The sequence below is a fragment of the Cyrtonyx montezumae genome, unplaced genomic scaffold, assembly GCF_038088225.1.
Source record: "Cyrtonyx montezumae isolate F1298 unplaced genomic scaffold, pur_monq_1.0 scaffold_10, whole genome shotgun sequence".
Lineage (NCBI taxonomy): Eukaryota > Metazoa > Chordata > Aves > Galliformes > Odontophoridae > Cyrtonyx > Cyrtonyx montezumae.
In genome coordinates, this window is record NW_027071826.1 from 49995098 (window position 1) to 50015096 (window position 19999).

General features: G+C 37.5%; 1 protein-coding gene across 2 annotated transcripts in view; it reads right to left on the reverse strand.

Moving 5' to 3' along the window:
* GALNT18 (polypeptide N-acetylgalactosaminyltransferase 18) overlaps positions 1–19999 on the reverse strand; it is a 205572-nt gene that overhangs the window by 51542 nt on the left and 134031 nt on the right. For both annotated transcript variants that reach the window (XM_065755351.1, XM_065755352.1), the window contains exons 5-7: positions 8863–9046; positions 7440–7637; positions 5821–5935 (exon numbers count right to left, since the gene is read on the reverse strand). In XM_065755351.1, coding sequence (XP_065611423.1) covers positions 5821–5935; positions 7440–7637; positions 8863–9046 — 497 coding nt within the window. The remainder of the gene's footprint in view (positions 1–5820; positions 5936–7439; positions 7638–8862; positions 9047–19999) is intronic.

Below are 19999 nucleotides of genomic sequence, written 5' to 3' on the forward strand. Positions count from 1 at the left end.
AGGAGTTGGTAATACCCAGTAAAAAAAAAAAAAAAAAAAACACAAAAAAGAACCCACAAAAAACGATTCACTGGAAAATTGGTAATGCTGTCTCTATGTATAATTACACAAGCTGTAGCTGCAGATTACCTGCTGGGCACTCATGGGAAATACAGGGTAAAAAACCAACCTGTTAATTTACTGGAGGCTGACACACACACACACACACACACAAAAATAAAACAAACAAAAAAAAGCCACCAGAAGTCAATTCCTGTTGATGTCCCGACTGACACCTATCTAGATGTATGACACTTTAGAACTTCCTTTATTCTCAACAGAGGCTATTTAATTTCTGATCAAATGGTAAATCTCATAAAAATAGAGAATTTTAGTCTATGTCATCTTTGGATTCAGGATGTTACTGTGGTGAGGTAATTTCCAAAACAAAATTATCCTTACCAATGAGAAGCCACTACTGGCTACATAGAGTGCTAAGCAAGTACTTCCTTTGTATTTGCACTGCCAGGATTTATTTATTTTTCCTCTTGTTAAGAGGATGGGCTATGAAAAGCACTGGCTGCTCATTAGGTAAGGTTTTGTTAGTGTTTAGAATCTTTTCTGGCAGAGTTCAGTCTAGTAATGTTTTCTTTTTAATACATAAGGCACTTAAAAATAAAATAGATTTTTCTGATAAAGTATTAATGCAAAGCTAAAGAAAAATCACAATCTTTAAAAGCAGTATTTAAGCGTTACCTAGAAGTAGCAACTAAGAATACTCCTACTGTATTTTCAGTTCTTTCCCTTCTCACATCACCAGCCCAACATTACTGAACAGCATCCAATATCATACACTAAGGACTTTTCTGAAAAGTGAATCATTCCCCAGTGAAAAGGGCTATGGTCCACTTATTAAAATCAATTTTAAAACATGACTTGAAGACCACAGCAAGTAATGGCAGCTGATAGTGCAAGAATAGGGAATAGGGATTCATTTTTCTGAAGGGAAGTGAGGGAAACATCCACATAGCCCTGTGGAGTGCCAAGGAAGGGGGCCCAGCAGCAAGGACAGAATGCATGCTATTCATACATAACACACCCTCCTGTTCTCTCCATGTAAACACAGTCAAATAAAATTTTTCCTAACGTTTTCCTCTCCCTCCCAGTTACTTTTACCTCCTGGCACACCCGCCTCTCAATTTTTCTCAAACATAATTATGTGAAATAGCATGGCAAAACACGACCTGATTAACATGAAAAATATTCCTGCAGTTAAAATGTGAAGTTTGCGCCTGAATTAGATGTGTTCAGAGAGACAGGATACACTGCAGTCATTCAGATGGCTGTGCTGCCACAGCCCAGGCATGGGTGTGGTGCAAGACTTACAGTAAGAGGGGGCAAGGAAGAGGAGGAGGAAATGTAAACCAACAGAGCTGCTTAATTCTAAGGTGCCGTGAGACTACAGCCTGAACTCTGTTCAAAGCTTTTCCTTAATGAAAATTGACATCCATTTACATGTAATATGTTAACAATCATTCATGGTTTATATTAGAACTACTGACAGGTAAAATCACTGTAAACTTCTAAGAAAAGAAGTCAAAAATGTTTTCAGTTAGATAAAGAGACTTGTGGGAAAATGCAAGTATCTGCACACGCTCGTGATTATCAAAGTAACTCTTTTATAATGGCATATTAGTAGAAAGAGACTTAAAGTGAGAAATCATAAGGACACATGAATACTTCGTATCAAAAATGATTGAACATGTACACCAGCAATAGTCTTTTAGCCCCACTAAGGCAGAATGGGCCAAGAAGCCAGCAATCTACAATTATGATCCCAGAAGCTGGTGTAGGGGAAGTTTAAAAAAGAAAAAACAATTGGGTAATTCTAGTTAAGAGCCAAATCACCTTGCAATAAACTAAAACAAAAACAAAAAACAAAGAGGAAGTCACTTCTGGCTTTCAGAAAAAAAAAAAAAACAGATCAGGTAACATTGCACAACAGGCTTCTAATCTTGCTCTGCAGTAAAGGGACCATACTATATAGACAATACCCCAAAGAATACTGGGACATGTAATAGTAAAAAAACTCATTTCAACTACTTCTCTGTTCATAAACCTCCCTCCTTTAGTTCCCTACCCACAGAAAAAGCATCAGGATCAGCTTCACTTAAGCTCAACAAACAAACCTTCAGACCAACAGCTAATCAAAAAGATGTATTTTACTATAATGCTATTTTATAAATGCTACAATGCTATTTTATTTTAAATGCAACTAATTTCACTATGGCAACATACTTTATAAAAGTAGAGAGCCTTAATCAGTTTGAACTATAAATGCAATTTTCCCTCCTGGTCATCTGATGCAGAGTCCTGATATATATTTCAGTGGGAGAAAGACCCATTCCTTTTCTATTAAAGAGCTATTACCTTCTAACAGAATTTTCTTTTACCCACTTAACAAAGCCATTATATCCCCGAGAACATGAATTTATCTGCAAGCAGAATGTCTTCCTGGTGCACATAATTACTCTAAGTCAAAGCCTGAGCTTACATTCCCTTAACTCTGGTGATGACTTAGCCTGTAACCGGAGGCAAATCACTGAGTATTTTATTCCTAAAAATGATTTAAAAAAATGTCTGTCTTAACAGAGTACTTGGAAGCTTCATCAAACATGTAGGTTGCTTTAAAAAACAAATTACTGCTACAGGCTTGCTCTTGACAGGAAACTGCAACATGCTTCAAAGACACCTATTGAAAACTAGCCCTGAACCACCTAGCGCAGGATCCAACTGAATGCATCTAATTGATTGCAATGGATTTGTAGGGGCTTCTATTTGCAAGTAATGCATGTCCAAACAGACCTGAAAGAGCCTAAGTAAAAGTTGAAAATCCCAGCACTATACACACACTTTGTTTCTGCTATAAACTGGTATTTCTTCCTTTAGATAGGTAATGGGATGCCCTTTCACCCTTCAAACCTCATCCAGACCCTTAAAAGCAAACTTAAGTCCATTTAATCACAAATGATCACAAATAAACCCAGAGGAAGAATTACTCATTTTAATATGAATTTAAGAATATGATTCTGGGATCCAGTAAATGAATCTTTCAGCAATCTCGGACTAAGTGACTGAGCTGCTCAAAAAGGTACTGCCAAGTCTTGCATCAAACAGCCAGCCTTTGTTTTCTTACGGGTCAAATAAATAGCTTTGCAAGAAAATATCTGCTTGAGAAGAAAACACTATGCTGCTTCTACAATTCAAAACACATTCCTATTCTGAACTAATTTTTCAGCTTCTGGCTCAAGGCAACTGAATTCTATTAACATTTGTTTGATTGATAATATATATTTAATATTTTGCAAATACTATTACAGTGCCGTGGATAAGGTAAAAATCTTAGAAGTTAAAATAATATTCCAAATTTGAGATGAATACTACTGAGAGGAGAAACTACCTCATCAGCATGAAGTGAATAATCCTCAATTCTAACACTTGTTTTCTGTGTCTTGTTACATCTTACCAGCAATCAGTGTTTGAGATTTAGTTTCCAATAGTTGAAATTTTCATATACTCATGCAGTACAAAAAAAAAAAAAAAGACATTTTTTCAGATGATGAGGTGACAAAAATTGCTCCTGGAAGAGGATTTCCTTAAGTCTCCACTGTATCAGGATCTGATTCCTGACCCTATACAGTGAAAGCTCCACTAGTTAAGCTGAAAATGAACTATTTCAATATTACAGAAGACACAGTAAGTGATTTCTTCTATATAATGATAAGGCATCCTAAATAGGTAGACTTTGTTTCTCAGAAGCATCTCAGCTAGGAGATTAAATCTTACCTCACACTGTTGAAGATGCAGCTGACAAAAAAGCAAATGGAGAATAAGGCTTTGCCTCTGCACGTAGGCACAGCTTACACAGTCCAGTAATCGCACGATGTTCTAGCTGGTACCTGAGTTTGGCTAAAACTAGCTTAATTTCCTCTGGAATGAAGTAGTACCATAAGGACCTTGTTCAGCTTAACATGCTTAAGATAAACAAGTAGCTCAAATGATCCTTACTCTCAGTGCTGTTTCTGTAGTTGAACGCTACCTTTCCTCATTCTGAAAATATTTTTTCATACATTCTTATTGCATAAAATTTCTCAATGAAGGAACTGATTACCAGTACCTAAATAATGCCAAGGGGATGGGCTACTTGAATTCTGCTCAGAAAACAAGGACATAGGGAAAACAAACAAACAAAAAATTCAACTTCATCCAACGAGAAAATGCAATCCAAAGCACTGTACTTCTCAGACAACCCAGACACAAGGTCAGTTTGGGAACACCTGATGTCTGCTTCCCCACACCTACATGGTAGAGAATAACATACAGCAGAATACTAGATGAGGTTTGTTGCTTTTTAAACAAAGCAAATAGTGACGAAAGATGAAGAAGACGGAACAACCTGAGCGCATCATTATTAAAATAGAAACATTTTTTGCACTAATTATTTATTTGCAACATAATTTTCATAGAACAGCTACTGCCTTTATTGATTCATAGTGGACCCTGCCTTTGAAACCAACACAGATAATCTACAAATAACTATCTGGTGCTGCAGAGATGGAATATCTGGTGTGAAATCTCCTTCTGACCTATCTAAAGGAGATCAAATGTCACCACTGAGGATGAGTACTAGGGATGCAAGTGATGACACAGCTGCTGGCACTGCAACAGTACATTCTAAGCAGCCTCCTGTATTTTGCCAGAAAACAGTGTACGGTCACAGGTAGACATGCCTGTGAAGTGCAGGAAGAAGCAGTTGACTGAGAATAGGAGTTTGCTTATAAAGCTTAGTAACAGAAGAAATAATACTGTGACTTCCAGAAATTCAAATATTGCACTGTACCCTTACACTCATCTTGGTATTAACTAGGATAGGCTGAGAATTCTGAGAAGAGTTATTACTAACTTGTTGAAAAATCTACTCAGTAATTTGTTTTGATACAGCCAGGAACACCGATCCAAGTCAGGATAAAGTTAGATGAAGCAGCATACATTATGCTACCTTGCACATTACAATCTGTTACAAATTAAAGTATTCTATGTAGGTCAGGCACTGCTTCTCTGGAGACAGGAAAAAAAGCCATAAGGAGATCAGAGCTGGGCCTAATTCCAATGATCCAGTCTACTCCAAAGTATAAAATATTTGTGTCTCTCTGGTCTTGCCTATCTAAGCACTCTTCAAGAACAACTTCTGCAAGACTAAGTATAACAGAATGGATAACATATTTCTCATGATGCAGAAGCAGATATAACTCTTGCTCTCACATGGAGATTAGTATTGTCAGTTGAAAAAAGAAAAGTAAAATCAAAGTGACACTAATTTTCAACTCATTGCAACACTGAGCTGTGAAACCAGGTTTCAGGAATAGAATAAGGCTCTCTGACTCTCATAGTCGAGAGAAAGGTGTTATTAAAAGAAACAGTATTGTATTTCTCTCTCCCTTCCCTTACAACTGCACACTAACATAACAGAATGTACCTGCCCTTCAGCCTTATTGCAATATCATTTTATCTATGACAGGTGATAGGAACAGAACCACAGAAACTCAGAAGTAAAAATGACTATTTTTTAGCTGTTGTTCTAATAGTCTCATCAGAAAATTATTTATTAAGTCTTTTGTCTTTTCTACTAATATATAACCATCTGTTTTTATTCCAGCAACCAAAATGCACAAAATACTAATCCCTACATTGGTGATTCCACATTTTTTTCAACACCCCATAATGAAAATCAGGCTGTATTTTAAATGCAAGGTACTAGTGGCAGGTAGATATGTTTCTTACCCTGATTCCAAGTTCCACATTCTCTCCTCCATATACCTCCATGCCTTCATCTAATAAGCCAATCTCTTGGAAATACTCTCGGTCTACTATGAAGCACCCAATTAATGCAGGACTTCTGGAAGAAAAAAGCAGGAGAAACCAAAATTAACAGATAGAATACACATTTTTATTATTCAGAAATTGATTAAATTTACCACTGCTGGGTCAAAGTGCATGACAGATATTCTCAGGGAGGTGTTTCTCAAAGACATTCAGACAGGATTTTCAGTGTTTTTTTTCAGTGTCCTTGATTCTACAGTGAAATAAGCACCACTAAGGAAAAATAGATTCAAAATGACCAGACAAACACATTCACCAGAACCCAAAGGATTTAAGTGCTCACAGATACTAGATCCAAGAGCCCCAGCTTTGTTTCCAGGGTACCAGCAATTGTAACTAAAATGTGGAGCAGTTTGCCTCTGACAAGTACTCAAGGTTTCTTCTCTGTGATAATTAACAAGGCTACCCAGTGATGCATGGTTTTGTGTGTTTGGCCAGAAGCTACATTCATCTGCATTTAAGAAAACTTTCATCTTTAAGCATATTTTAAAGAAGAGGCAATTGCTTGAATAGGAACTTCCATGTCAGCTTCTGCAATCCTGAATCAAGAAATAACTAACTTAACAGTATTCTGTGACACAATTCTATTGTGGTGAACCAAATTCAAACAAGTCACATATCTGTACCAAATCTGAAAGCTCTATTTATGTCATGACCTGAATTAACGAACTTCTACTAAAAAGCGCTAATATTTATAAGGTAAGAGTTCAGCCACTGAGTTTCACCTGTAAGAAATCCAGTGGAGAGGAATGCAGAGTAGTGTGGACTTTTCCTACTTTATAATGCATACTGACAAGAAATAAAATGTATTTTTCTGATTATTATGCGGCTATCAGAAACTCTGGGAACAACAGGATATTAATTAGCATCACATGGGAAATCACCCTGCATTTACTAGAAACACTCAAGCTGCAATAAGTGTAGACATCTGTTTTCAAACAGATTACAGGATGTCTTAATCACAAGCTGTAAAATTCTACAGAAACATACAGATTTCTGCCTTTAATTTGATGTGCTATAGTACATGCTTCACAACAGTGAAAGACTGTATCTAGAGTGTATCAAAGAAAGGGTTTAATAAGTATTTGCAAACATGCTGTTGGTCTACCAACTATGACACAACAAAGCTATAAAGCTATGTGGCAGTATTATAAAGAATATAGCTGTTAGAATGATTCTGTTATACAATGCATTGTAAAGAAAACATAGCTACTGGCCCACCACCACTAAATTAGATGACAACAATTGGAGATCGGAGGTCTACTATTTCACTTGGACTAAGTGTTTAGCTCCATGCTAATAACAATGAAACCTATTCTAAAAGATCTCATGGTGAAAGTTTTCTTAATAAATGTGTAGGGAGACAAGGAGAAATGCAGAAGAGGACAGCTCAAGGACATCTAACTCATTTAACATCTAATGTAACAATCAGTAGACCTATTACATAGCTGAGACCACTCACTATCTGTCACAACTAGATGAGCATTTCCTGTGGTAATCTAGGTCACATTGCAGGTTACCTTATTGGAGCAGTTGTGTTCTCCAGTTTCCACCATGACTTAGGAGGGTTCAGGTAACGGCACCACAGCTCCCAGTCAAACCCTTGTGCTGAAAGGGGATATTCTTCTATTTCAAAATTATCATACTTAATGTTATCGAATGATGGAGAAATAACCCTTTTTCTGTTTTCCTTTATCCTACTGAGCACTGGTTCAGCCCTAAAAAAGAAACAAGAAAAAAAAAAAGAGTGTCAGTAAAAGGATAGCAAAGATGGACATATCAACTTACACTGTGCATCTCATGGAACCACAGAATTGTAGGGGCTGGAAGGGAGGACCTCTAGAGATCATCTAGTCCAACCACCCTGCCAGCAGGCTCCCTAGACCTGGTTGCACAGGTAAAAGGATAGTCATTCAGAGCTCTTTGCTTTGAGATGGAGATTGGACAGAGCAAGTTCTATCCCAAAATAACACACTGCACTATTTTATCAATGATGCCCTGTTATTATCTGTAATGTTAGCTGGAGAACTGAAGAAATTACTATCTGCATATTACAGAGTATTTATATCCTTTCTACCAAGTAACAGTAATTTCAGGCTCTCAATATTATCAAGGGCATAAAGACCAGAGTTAATAATAGATATATCCTATGGACAGCACCTCCTGCCTCTGAGACAAAATTACACTTCTTTGTTTACACTGCAGAATATAAAAGAATTATTATTATTATTATTATTTTTTTTACTAAAAGAAGGTCAATTTTCATCAGCCCTTTTGCACATAAGGGGCATTACTGGAAGGAGTTGATTTCTGAAAAGCACGAGCATAGAAAATAGAATTTTTCTCAGCAGTTTCACAAGCCATTATTTGGATAGTTGGAAGCTCCACAAATGTTTAGTGTCTTCTGCTTCCTGACAACAATTTAAAATGTTGCCCTGAGATTTGAAGAGAACTCAAGAAACACAAAGGAGTAAAACCTGAATCATAAGTGTGCTGTTTCTAATTGCAAACACTTCCCTCATATCTGTAACTAGCCTACCTTTCTCAGTTTCTTCATGCCAAAATTACCATTTACCACTTGAAAGAAAACAGTAATACACAATAGATTGAGATTTTTTTTTATGATCTCTGGAGGTCTTTTCCAACCCCTACAATTCTGAGAGATTTTAGATACACGAATCAGAAACTCACCTAAAATGCAGTTTTCCAGTGTAGTTAAATACACTGTAATTACACGCATAGATAACACACTAGAAAAAATATATCCAGATTACATTACATAGCAAAATGCATTTTTCATGTGGATGTCCATCTCTGAAACTTTTTATTAAAAGTAACAGAATACTATTTCATCCACTATATGCAAGAGAAATAGCATTTAGTAATCTATAAATAGCGTTCAGAAAATGTGCCTTCTTTAAACAAGTACAAGGAGATACATACCATCCCACATTGAATTCCACATGGGCATCAAAGAGAGCAACTACTGGTGCTGTGGCTACTCTCCATCCACTAACACGAGACCTAATCAGCCCCTCTTGTTTGCTGTGTCGGACAACCTTGATGAAACCAGGCTTCTGGGCATTCACTTCATCAACATACTTCTTTAGTTTCTCCTTGAGTTCTTCTGCACAAAGGAAAGAACTAGATGTTAACAAGCATCAGTTTGTCAAGATGTAAAAATCTGTTCCTTCAGCAAAACTAGAGTCTTCACACATGTTGATTTAACTACTACAAGCTCTCAAGTAGTCAAACCCAAAAAGAGACAAAACAACAAAAATCCACCAACAGAAGGACCACAAATGATATGGTAATAAAAAATTCCAAGTGTAAAAATTCAAGCTAATTGACTGCCAGAATCCTTTAATTATTTAACATTAACATGCCACACGATAAAGCACTCAGTCACAACAGACTACATCTAGGTAAGTGCATATTATGATACTGTAGCAGCAAATAACTGTCATATATTTACAGGAAAAAAAAAAGACAAACAATAATACTTCAAGAAGAGAAAGAATAAAATGAATTATTTATACTTTTTCTACTTCTTTTTTGGAACTTCAACAACCTTCTTCCTCTTATAAGAACTTCCACAATGTCTGCTCTTTTTTTAGTAGAATGCAGATCAGCAAATACAGAGGAGGAAAACTATTCCTAATTAAAATATGATAACCTTTTTATCACCAGTTACTGCATCTCTGGCTTAAAGGCCACTGCATAAGGAAATGCAAAAGTTAGAACTCAAACTCACAGTCCAATTTTATTACTCTTACTGCTTATTAGCATTGCTATGTTCTATTTATGTTATGGCATCACTGAGAAATCCCTCAGCGCTGTTAAATTCCCTTTCATCCTAATTTCTCCATAATCCATAAATGTCTGCTGTGAGGCCAAAAAATGCTCTTGCACTTATGATGCTAAACTGTATATCATCAGATCCACATTAAAAGCTAATGCAGTCTAGTGTTTTCTGTGAAATCTTGAGCAAGCCTCTTCCTCATAAATCAATTCCCCATCTGTGAAATGTGATCACTGCACTTTTTCCTTCTTTTCAGTCCATTTTTACACTTTAAGCTCCACTTGGCTTTTCCATGCACATGCACAGCATGTGGGTGGCACTGGAGAACTGGTCTGCAGTGGAGAGAAGTGTCAGCTTCTCACATGCAGGCTTGAACAAGCCAGTGCATGGCTGATGGTTTTCAGTGAGGTTGTGTTAAAAAAATGAGCTGATTATACAAGCCAGGTATGCTTGTGTGCAGTCCTGACGGTTCACAAAGTGAGAGCACACATTACTTTCCACCTGACCTTAGAAAAAAGGTTTCTCCTAAAAAGCATTTGCTTTCCAAACAGCTCTGCTCCTCACAGTCCTGCCTAAGTCATCTGTTAGTTCCTAAATTCTTATCTCTTTCAGTTCCTGATCTGTACACCTCCAAGACAAGCTGGTCAAGCTTGGTCTAGTTGTCCTAGAGAAATAAACTTCTGTTTTTGACTCAGGTTTTCTAGGCCATGCTATACCTTGACGGTAGTTTGTAATGTTCTGGCTAACATAAGATAAAGAAACTTTTCATTACAGAATACTCTTGTTAGCCAGACTAAAAGGCTGGAGAACAAGAGGAGACCAATTAATCTGAAGATACTAAAATGCAACCATTTGGGTTGCAGTGTTTGTTGTTGTTTGTTTCAAAAGCAAAACCAATAACTCTCTTATTGTTTTAACTGGCATTAGCTGCATAACCTGCTCTTGAGTGCAAGCCAGGGAAGATTTCTGCAGAGTCTAGCAACTTCTGACCAGCACAAGCCAATTACTCTGGAAACCAGCAACTTCAAGCAGAGCTGGAAAATATGCACACTAGAACAGTTAATGCAACAGAAAAACAAAAACAACGACAACAAAAAATCACACACACCTTTTTTTTTTTTCCCCTGGTAAGTCATGTTAAACAATAGTCCTTGGAAAGATAAACACTTTCTCTCTCAGCCTGGTAAAGAGAGAAGTTTCACAACGGATCCTCTAACCTAAAGCCTGTTGCAACCCATATACCTCAATGGGCCAACTTCTGAGGGTTTGGAGGGGAGGATGATCAAGTATTCCTTAAATTCATCCCTCCTTGAAAGACTTCCAGACAACCACATTGTGTGATGTTTTTGCAGCTAGTTACACTGTAATTGCAAGGCTGTGCATGTCATGTAACTTTGCATAAGGGAAACATCTGGAAGTGAGTAAAAGAATACCTCAGAAAAGTGCTGTTATGTATAGTTTTTCATTAAATGTGAACAAGCAAACAAACAAAAAAACAAAATGGAATAATCTGCAATGCAAGTCCACGACAGTACTTGAAGGACAGCTGTGTTTTTGGGATATACTCAATACATTCCTAGAATTTTCTACCTCACACTGTTCATTTCTTTTATCTATGCTCATATCATTGTTTTATCTGTGACTATATCATTTTGCATAAACAAGACTCAGAAATCTATGTTAATACAAAGTACTTAGTGAAGAGCACTGTTCTATTTCACACTAGATTTACTGGGTATTGATCAATACACTTTTTTCCCTTATAAAAACAAAAAGTCACATTCTCTTGTTTCTACTGTGCTTGCAAAATGTCATATTCTTACTGCTTATCCCCAACACAAAGAGATTTGCAGCAAGCAAAAATCTATCAAACCAACCACTATCTAAAAGCAGTTTTAAATTTGAAAGAATACATTTGTTACTGAAATTGTACCTATCTAAAAATAGTCCGGAACAATTCTCTATTCCCAAAATGTAACATGGTGAAGGAGTGAACATCAAAACATGAAGATCAAAGCTTTGTTCTCAGCGCAAGTGGCTGTTCATAGTTTTACAGTATCAAGAAGCTGTATTTGCCACAACAATGCAACTGCACTGCTGAGTATAAAACATATGAAAGGCAAGCAGGCTCTAATCAAAGACCTGAAAATCTGTGCTTTTGAGTCTCTGTTTTCTCAGTCACCTCCGTTCTTAGCAAGTAGGCTATTCTTACTGCTGTCATACACATTTCCTAATGTGGACTGACTTTATAAGCTTGACTAAACACAAAATGTTTTCCATAGCTAGGTGCAGTATGGAAATAAATGGAAATGGAACAGGACTCAGTTCTTGGCTTGCCACCAGCATGACTTCAGCTGCACGCTATAGCTGTGACATTTACAAGGCAGTGTGTGCTTTTAATGTGCACTACAGCTTTTTGGAAATTAAGAGAATGGCTGGAGACAGTCTTAGGGAAATCTTATGGGCTTACCCATGGGGGTACCCCTCACTGGACTTCATTATCAGCCCCAGAAGGTGAGGAGAGTGCTGGATTTCAGCTAATCTAGAGTACTGGCCCACAAGCAGTGACTCTGTAGCAGGTCACTGCAGAAGAGAAAGCAGTATTTTTCAGTCAGGCACTTTCTGGACTTTGTTATTTAAAGCACCCTAGCCTTGCTTTGCAAAGGTACTTCACTGAAGAGAGCCATACGTGCACATTTTGTCTAACCAAGCCTATACCTACTGGGCAGACTATCCCAGAAGAGGTTTTACTAAAAACAAAAAAATATCACTTTGACTCCTCCCCCCAGGCCCTTTCCATGCAGTCTACATTTTCCTGAGCTTTAGTTGAGGAAACTGAGTTCAATTGTCCTTGACAGTTTCAGAGCAATGTGCCCAACATAGAATGAATGATGGAACACTCCCAACTAGAACTGATCATACAGTTTGTGATGGCACTGATAGTCTTCAGTAATACATTTTTAACCTATGTTCTGTTTCTTTCCACCTCAGACACAATGCATGAATAATAAACAGTCTTTTTCATTAATTATTGTGCTTCACTGCTTTATGCCACCATAGGGAAAAGAAGAAAGGGAATGAGCAAATGTGTCATCTTCAATACACTGTTGGTTCAGTTTCTAATTACCAAAACAAACAGGTTTATAAAGATAGATGCATTTCCCTTTCAGCACAGAATTTTTCAGATAAAGACTCAATTTGATTAAGCTGACTGGGTATCTGTAACTGAAGAGAAAGAACAGACATAGATGGCATGGGAACACTGTGCAGATCTAGCATTTGTAAATCATGCACCCTATGTCCTGTCTCCATAAGGTACAGATGTCTATAGCACATCAGAGCTCTCCTCACAAATGCAGCAGTCATAATTATGTGATATAATAATGTTTAATGTTAGTTAAGTTCTAATACTCGTCAGAGGCTGGTTGATTGTTTCTAAGAAACCCACAGAGATTTTGTTTGTAAAGTTTCCATTATTTCGCGTTACAGTACAGTGCTAATAAATCAATTTGTGCTTCCTTGCCTTTTTAGGAAAGTGCTTTGCTTCAGAAAATGAAAGGAAAAGAGAATGGTGGATAAAAAAAGCCTTAGCAATGCAAATATTCTCCTTCCAATACTGCAGCTTGCCTGGCTTGCGTGAATGGCCAGTCTGGGCTCAGAGGGGTGACACGGATCACAACCCAGCCTCCTTGTTGAATGCTGGGGGATTGCAGCAGGGTCCATAATATGGAAAAGTTTTCTCATGTCTGTCCCAGGGAGTTTCTCAGAAGAAAAGCCATTTACAGAACATGCTCTTTGTCCAGTTGCATGCAAGCGACCTATGGTCTGTGTGCATCCACTTTACCTAGTGGGAAGTCATCAAGCTAGATGCTCAAATTAGGCAAAATACCCTAGCCCTATGGGACTCCAGTGTCCTACCACAGCTGTGGATCTGCCCCAGACTTTAAAATTTTTAAGTTACAGATACAAAGTTTTGTCATAAGTAATAAATTACTGCCTCACGTTCATAGAGAACAGCCAAATTCAGCCCCTCTTTCAGTGGCTTTCCTGCTTTAACCAGCTCCCATTCTGAGAGCTTAAATGAGTCTTTGCAGCTCTCAGAACAGTTACATTTGTAAAATCTGACAAATATTTTCCCTTTAGCTGTAAGTTTGCCAAGAGCGCTACATAAATAGATAAATAAAAACTCTCCTACGTAACTATGCAGTAATATGTTTTCTGAAGGCTGAAATTCTAGCATGGCAGAATGCTGCCATCTTGGCAAGCCTCAAGATTTTAACACGAGGTTAAAATTTATTTTTCTTTCTGTCAAACATTCAGGAATTACCACGGCCCCCTTTAACCTTAGCTCTTGACACAAACATGGCTTCTTCTACCATGAATGGAAAAATAATATTCTCCAATATAAAATGAGGCTTAACATCTGTCTTCCCTGTGCCTGAAACTGGGTATAGGTGCATCATTTAGAAGGTGTAAAATCTTAATAATTCATTATCTTCATGCATTCATTGAGCTGACAAGAGCATGCACACTGGTCTGCGGGTCAGGATGGGAGCCACTGCCTTGCACCAAGGCAAAAGAGCCAACTGGCAGGGTCCAAGGCACCCATTCCACTTCTGCAGACAGAAGTGAGTAGATAAATCAACAAAAAGACACAAATCCCATGAAGAACCTTATTTTAAACTAAAATTTTACATCATCTTTATCTGACCATTTGAGGCCCAAAATCTTAGCAGCAGGAAGAGCTGCTATTCCATTCTTCTACTAATGATTTCAAAACCTTTAGAAATTTGGAATGTACTAGCATGGATATATTTCCCTCTGGCAAATAAAGTAAGCCTATTATCCGAGGCATGCAGCAGAAAACCCTCTCTTCCCTCTTAGTCACTCTGTAGGCATATAACCTGAATTCATGACAGCAGCTAGGCATGCAAGAAAAATTGTTTGGTGCACTTTATCTAATAGGATTGTACAATGGATCGTGTCCCTTACTGCGCATGCAGCTCAGTGCTTTGTTTTTTCTCCTTTTCTCTGGTCCCTTATCTTTCATGCTCAAGTGATCACCTCATCTCTGTAGCAGAAGCAGATAATTTCAAATGGAAAATATTTATAACCAGATAGAGGCATGTCATTTGTAATGCACCTGTGTATATAGAATGTTTGCAACAGAGGGCAACAATGCACAAAGAGATAAAGAGGGCCTGCTGTGCACACGTATTTAATAATCTCGTGTTATCTGGTAATAGATAAACTGCCCAAGGGAAATTAACATGATGCAAGGAATTGATTAGGACAGACCTCAGAAACAAACAAAAAAAGCAGTACAGTTCCTTTCCTCCATTACTACACCTATCCCGTTTTGTTGACATTGTTGCATAATCTGATCTCAGAAGTCCATGCCATACGCATGTAAAGCCAGATTGGGTAGCAAACTTTCTCAGCAATCCAGAGCCTCAGCTTCTGTGAAACCTCCACCATTCCAGTAAGATAAATGAGGCCCGCATTAATATATTCCAGCTCAGACCTTGGACTGTAACTCAAAGTTGTGCTCAGTCTAGCACATGAACAGCACCATTCTCCCACAGTAAATGCAGAAAAAATATGCACGTTTCTCCCATAAGCCTCCCTACCCCCACATGCACACACACAGACTTTCCATTGCCTAGAGAATCCAGCACACATCGGTGTGAAATGAATACTGCTTTCAAAGGTTTTGATGGATGCTGCTCTGTCCTGTTCTTCTCAGGTCCTCTCACAAACACCATGTCATGTTTACAGAAAGAGATTAGGTGGACACTTCACTAAATCCCCTCCTACTGCTTTATAATGTCCTGGGAATCTGACAGCATGAGAACCACATACCAGGAACCAATTCTATTTCAAAACAGCAATCAGAAACACAACACATCTTACACCACAGAAGAGGCTTTGTAGAAAAGACCTGTGTCAGCAGCTATTCCTTGAGTGATCTAGCAGACAGGACTGTCTGCTACATGCTAAATAATGCACAGTTGCAACCTCCAGCCAGGAACATGGGATACCACCCTCCAGATGGAATTTAAGTCTGGATCTCCCGAATTCCAGGGCAGAATTCCAGCACAGTCTGGCTTTTTTTGGGCCACGATTCTAAGTTTGAGGCATGGCCCAAATGGAGTCCAGAGAACTCTGCAAACGCAAGAGCTCACCCACATCACTGGATCAGGATTAAGAGACAGCTGATATCCAAAGCTCTTTCAATGTTAACAGAATGCATTACAACAATGGAATGAAACAAGGCCCTCACATGCTTACACCTGAGAACGGAGCTTACTAAAGGCGAGCTCTGGCACAAAGAGAGGCAAGAAAAATAAATCTCATGACAGGTAAACATTCATTTCCATTCTTCAATGGATGCAACTGCATGCACCATGGCAAGACAAAAGCACCGAGTTACATTACTTAGATTACATAATTAGATTACAGGTCCCCAGTCAGAAAGTTTACAACTGATGACAAAAGTCATTTGTGTGTGCTTAAACCTGCAAGTATGAAAACAAATGTAAAAATGGAAAAGTAGATGAGAAGTTACCAAGCACTACAGATAGTACAACTGTCACACAAGCAACAAAGCAAGATTACACACTCTACTATGTACCTCCTCATGGCAACACCTCAAACTCTTTCAGCACAAAGGTCTTAGAAACCCCAAAATATCATTAAGCACAGATATATAATCACCTAACCTCAATTGTTCCACACAATTTGCTGATTGCTGGATGCTTGAATTAATCTAAGCATGAACATTACTGCACTCCAGTTCATAGTCTACGCCTACTTCCTATTTAGGGACTGCTAGTGGATAAGCCTGGACAGGAAAAAACATAATCAGTGAAAGTGAGACATTCACACTAAATGTGATGCAAGATGAACATCTGGTGTCTATTAGAATATAAGAGTTTTAGAAAGGGACCATAAAGTGAGAAGCATACAAGCAGAAAAAGTATGTGTTGGAAGTGACATAGTACATAAAATACAGTGCTGAAATTACCACTGTCAAAATTCTGAGAGCTCATAATTTCATTTCTTGGTGTTCCTTTAATCATTAGTAAAAAGACCTTTAAATGTTAGAGAGAAATACCTGAGAAATGCATTCCAGTCCCAGTTGGACAGCAGCTGTTTCTGGTAATCTAATTCTTTTTTTTTTTTTTCCAAAAATATTAATAAACAGCATTTGATTCTCATCTATTTCTTAGACTTGTATGGTCCAGAAAAATCACTATTCAGAAAAATAAACCAAATGCCTGAGCAAAGCCAGAGAAGACTATACAAATCTAGAAAAAAAAAAAGCAAAAAAAAACATTTGAAGAACTTATTAGAGATCCTCTATAACCACAAGACTCATCACACTGCCTGCTATACTGTAAATCTGATAAACCATCACGACTCCGAGAAACTGTGCGAAGATTCGTGTTATGATAACAGCTACATAAGGAAAAGAAAACTGCCAATTAAAACACAAAAATCCAAGTGTAACTACTTTATGATTCAGAGGAAATCGGTCACATTAGTTGCACTAAAAATTCAATATGCAAATACACAGTTAAATATATATGGAACAGAGCTGCTTAGATTCCTTTGTGGATCAGACCTCACTCTACCACCAAGGAAGTTGAGAACAGGATTATGGGAGGAAGATTAAATAAAAAGTAATCACAAAATAGAAAGGACCTCTGCAATCCATCCCCTTATTCAAAGCAGGTCCAATTAAACAATTTTAAATGTCATTCACTATTAAAGAAGCATTTAAAAGAAGGCAAGGTAGCATTAGAAGAGAGTGAGTTTTGTGTTTTTTGTTATTTTTTGTTGTTTCTGTCACTGTTTCCTTATATACACTGCATAAAGAGATGTCCTTGGGAGCAAAACAGCAAGTGTGAAGCAAAGCTGATGATACTACAAGAGCATCTTTGAGGTCAGGACAGCAATAAAGCTATTGCTCCACTGAGATCTCACTCTGTTTCTCAACTGAAATTTTACACACAATAAATCTTCCTATAATGTCTGATCCAAATTTAGAGTTGCTGCATCTTTTGTTTTTGAATATATGATTCTTACACTATTGGACACTGCTTACATATCAAGTGCAAAATGCTCCATATATATTCCAAGTCCGCAAGATCAGCATCTTGCCTGTCTGTGATTATGTTGTGTGTGTGATCTGCTACTATTCTCTTTCTCAATAGTGGATTGCAACTTGCAGAACCTTGTAGTTCACTACAGAAATGGTAATACAGCACCTAATTCACAAAGGAGAAATGAAGAAACAGCAAATTACACCCGTGATTGGTTTTTTGTTAGTTTGTTTCATTTTTCTAATACAAACAAGAATAGATCAGATAATAGCTGTAAGTAACAGTTTTACAGAGTGAAATATTGCAGTCATGGAAATCAGTGAGAGCTTTATACATGACAGCAAGTGCCTAAACAATAACTAGCCTAGTATAGAAGCCAGCTTTCTCATGCCCTTGAATACAGTCATGAAAAATTCTGCAAATCACAATGGACTTCATCATGCAGCCCTTGGAGTCTGCTAACCTGCAACAAAAAGGAGCAGCCGGACTTATCCCATCTCCTACAAAGCAAGCAGAGAAGAGCCTTCACTGTGCACAGCAGGATCCTCAGGGAAACATCACAAGCTTTACATCACATGATCTGAGTAACTTTGGAGTTACAGTTTTGTGAAACTTCCAAAAAAGGACAAAATCCAAATAATTCTTATTCTTGTAAAACACCTACTCACGTCAGAAGTGATTTGGTTTCAATATAAAGTATGAGTTGCTCTGTTTGGTTGGTTTTGTTTGTTCTGTTGTTCTTTATTTTTTTGAATTATCAACTATGTACCCTTTCAAATTAAAGCAACAAACATTGGCTTCCTCCACTCCCAGCATATTTGATTACTTGGGAGTTATAGAGTGCAGGAGCTGTGCCATTTGGTAGCTGGGGAAAATCTCTAAATCTGGTATATGTTATCTCCAAGCCACAAATTGCTTATTGTAATAGTATGTGGTCCATTGCTTTCCAGACTACAAGCTGAAGAGAACATAATAGCATCCAATATCTAACTTCAGATGAAATATATCAGCATGTAGGTGTAGTTTTAGTCAGAATAAATAATTGTAAAACTTGAGTAGCTACCATAGAAAACTTCTAACACTTCATTAGAACAGATTTTTCATCATTTTCATTCTGAGAAAGTTTCTATTTTAGTTTGTATCCTTTCTGATTACTTTTTGCCATCTAATTTTAGCTCTTTGCTTCTAAATTTACGTTCTAAACCAACGCTTTGACACTAATGGTCAAAGCAGAGCCTCAGGACCCACTGCACAAAAATTCACCACAGGATACATCAAGTGACATCTTCACTTGGAAAACAATGCAAACAAAGATTCGTACCCAGGCCTTCCCCTATCACATTTTTAGGTAGCTTAATTTTCTTGATAAATTGAGTATATTTAACATTTCTTCATGAAGACCTCCCAGAATCATTTTTAGCAAAATTATTTTGTACGTACATTATATTTGTGAATCTTGACAATTATGTAAAGAATTTTAAGGTGTTTCCTAGGAAATGTTGTTATGAAGGGTGGTTAACACTAAGTACTCTGTGTCTCAAGTAACTAGCCCTGATGTGACCCTGTAGCACTGAAAACTAATCAGACTCAATTTATTATGGAGATTAAAAATCCTGAAACTTTCACCTCCCATCCAATTTTCCAGTATACCATATGACCTCTGTGAAAAAAGGTTCTGCACAAGTGCAGGCTAATTTCCTTGAACTGGGCATAGATTTGCAGTTATTTGTTATGCAATTTGCAATATAACCTACATTTTTCACAGTAGTTATTACTTGACTTCTCAAGATTTAAACCTTTTAGCATCTTCATAAGAATGCTTCTTCCACAGCTGAAGTTCATGATGAAATTCCACGACTGAATTCTCTTTAACTGTAAGCATTAAATTCTTCCTTGTCTGCATACTGCATATGTTGCACTGAAAATCAGTTCACACACTATCAGCCTGGATAATGGTGTTATTCTCATATACTACATTCAACTTTGTTCACCTTTGAGGGTTATTATATAGCTTTATCTTTATGTCACAGGAGTGTGCTCCAGTATGTAGAAAACTCCATTAGAATTAATATCCAAATCTTTAAAAGCCTGAGCAGCATATATTCCACAGAATTTTTGCCAATCAAATCTGAAGAAGCCTCAGACATGCATCTCTCTTGGAAGGCTGAAT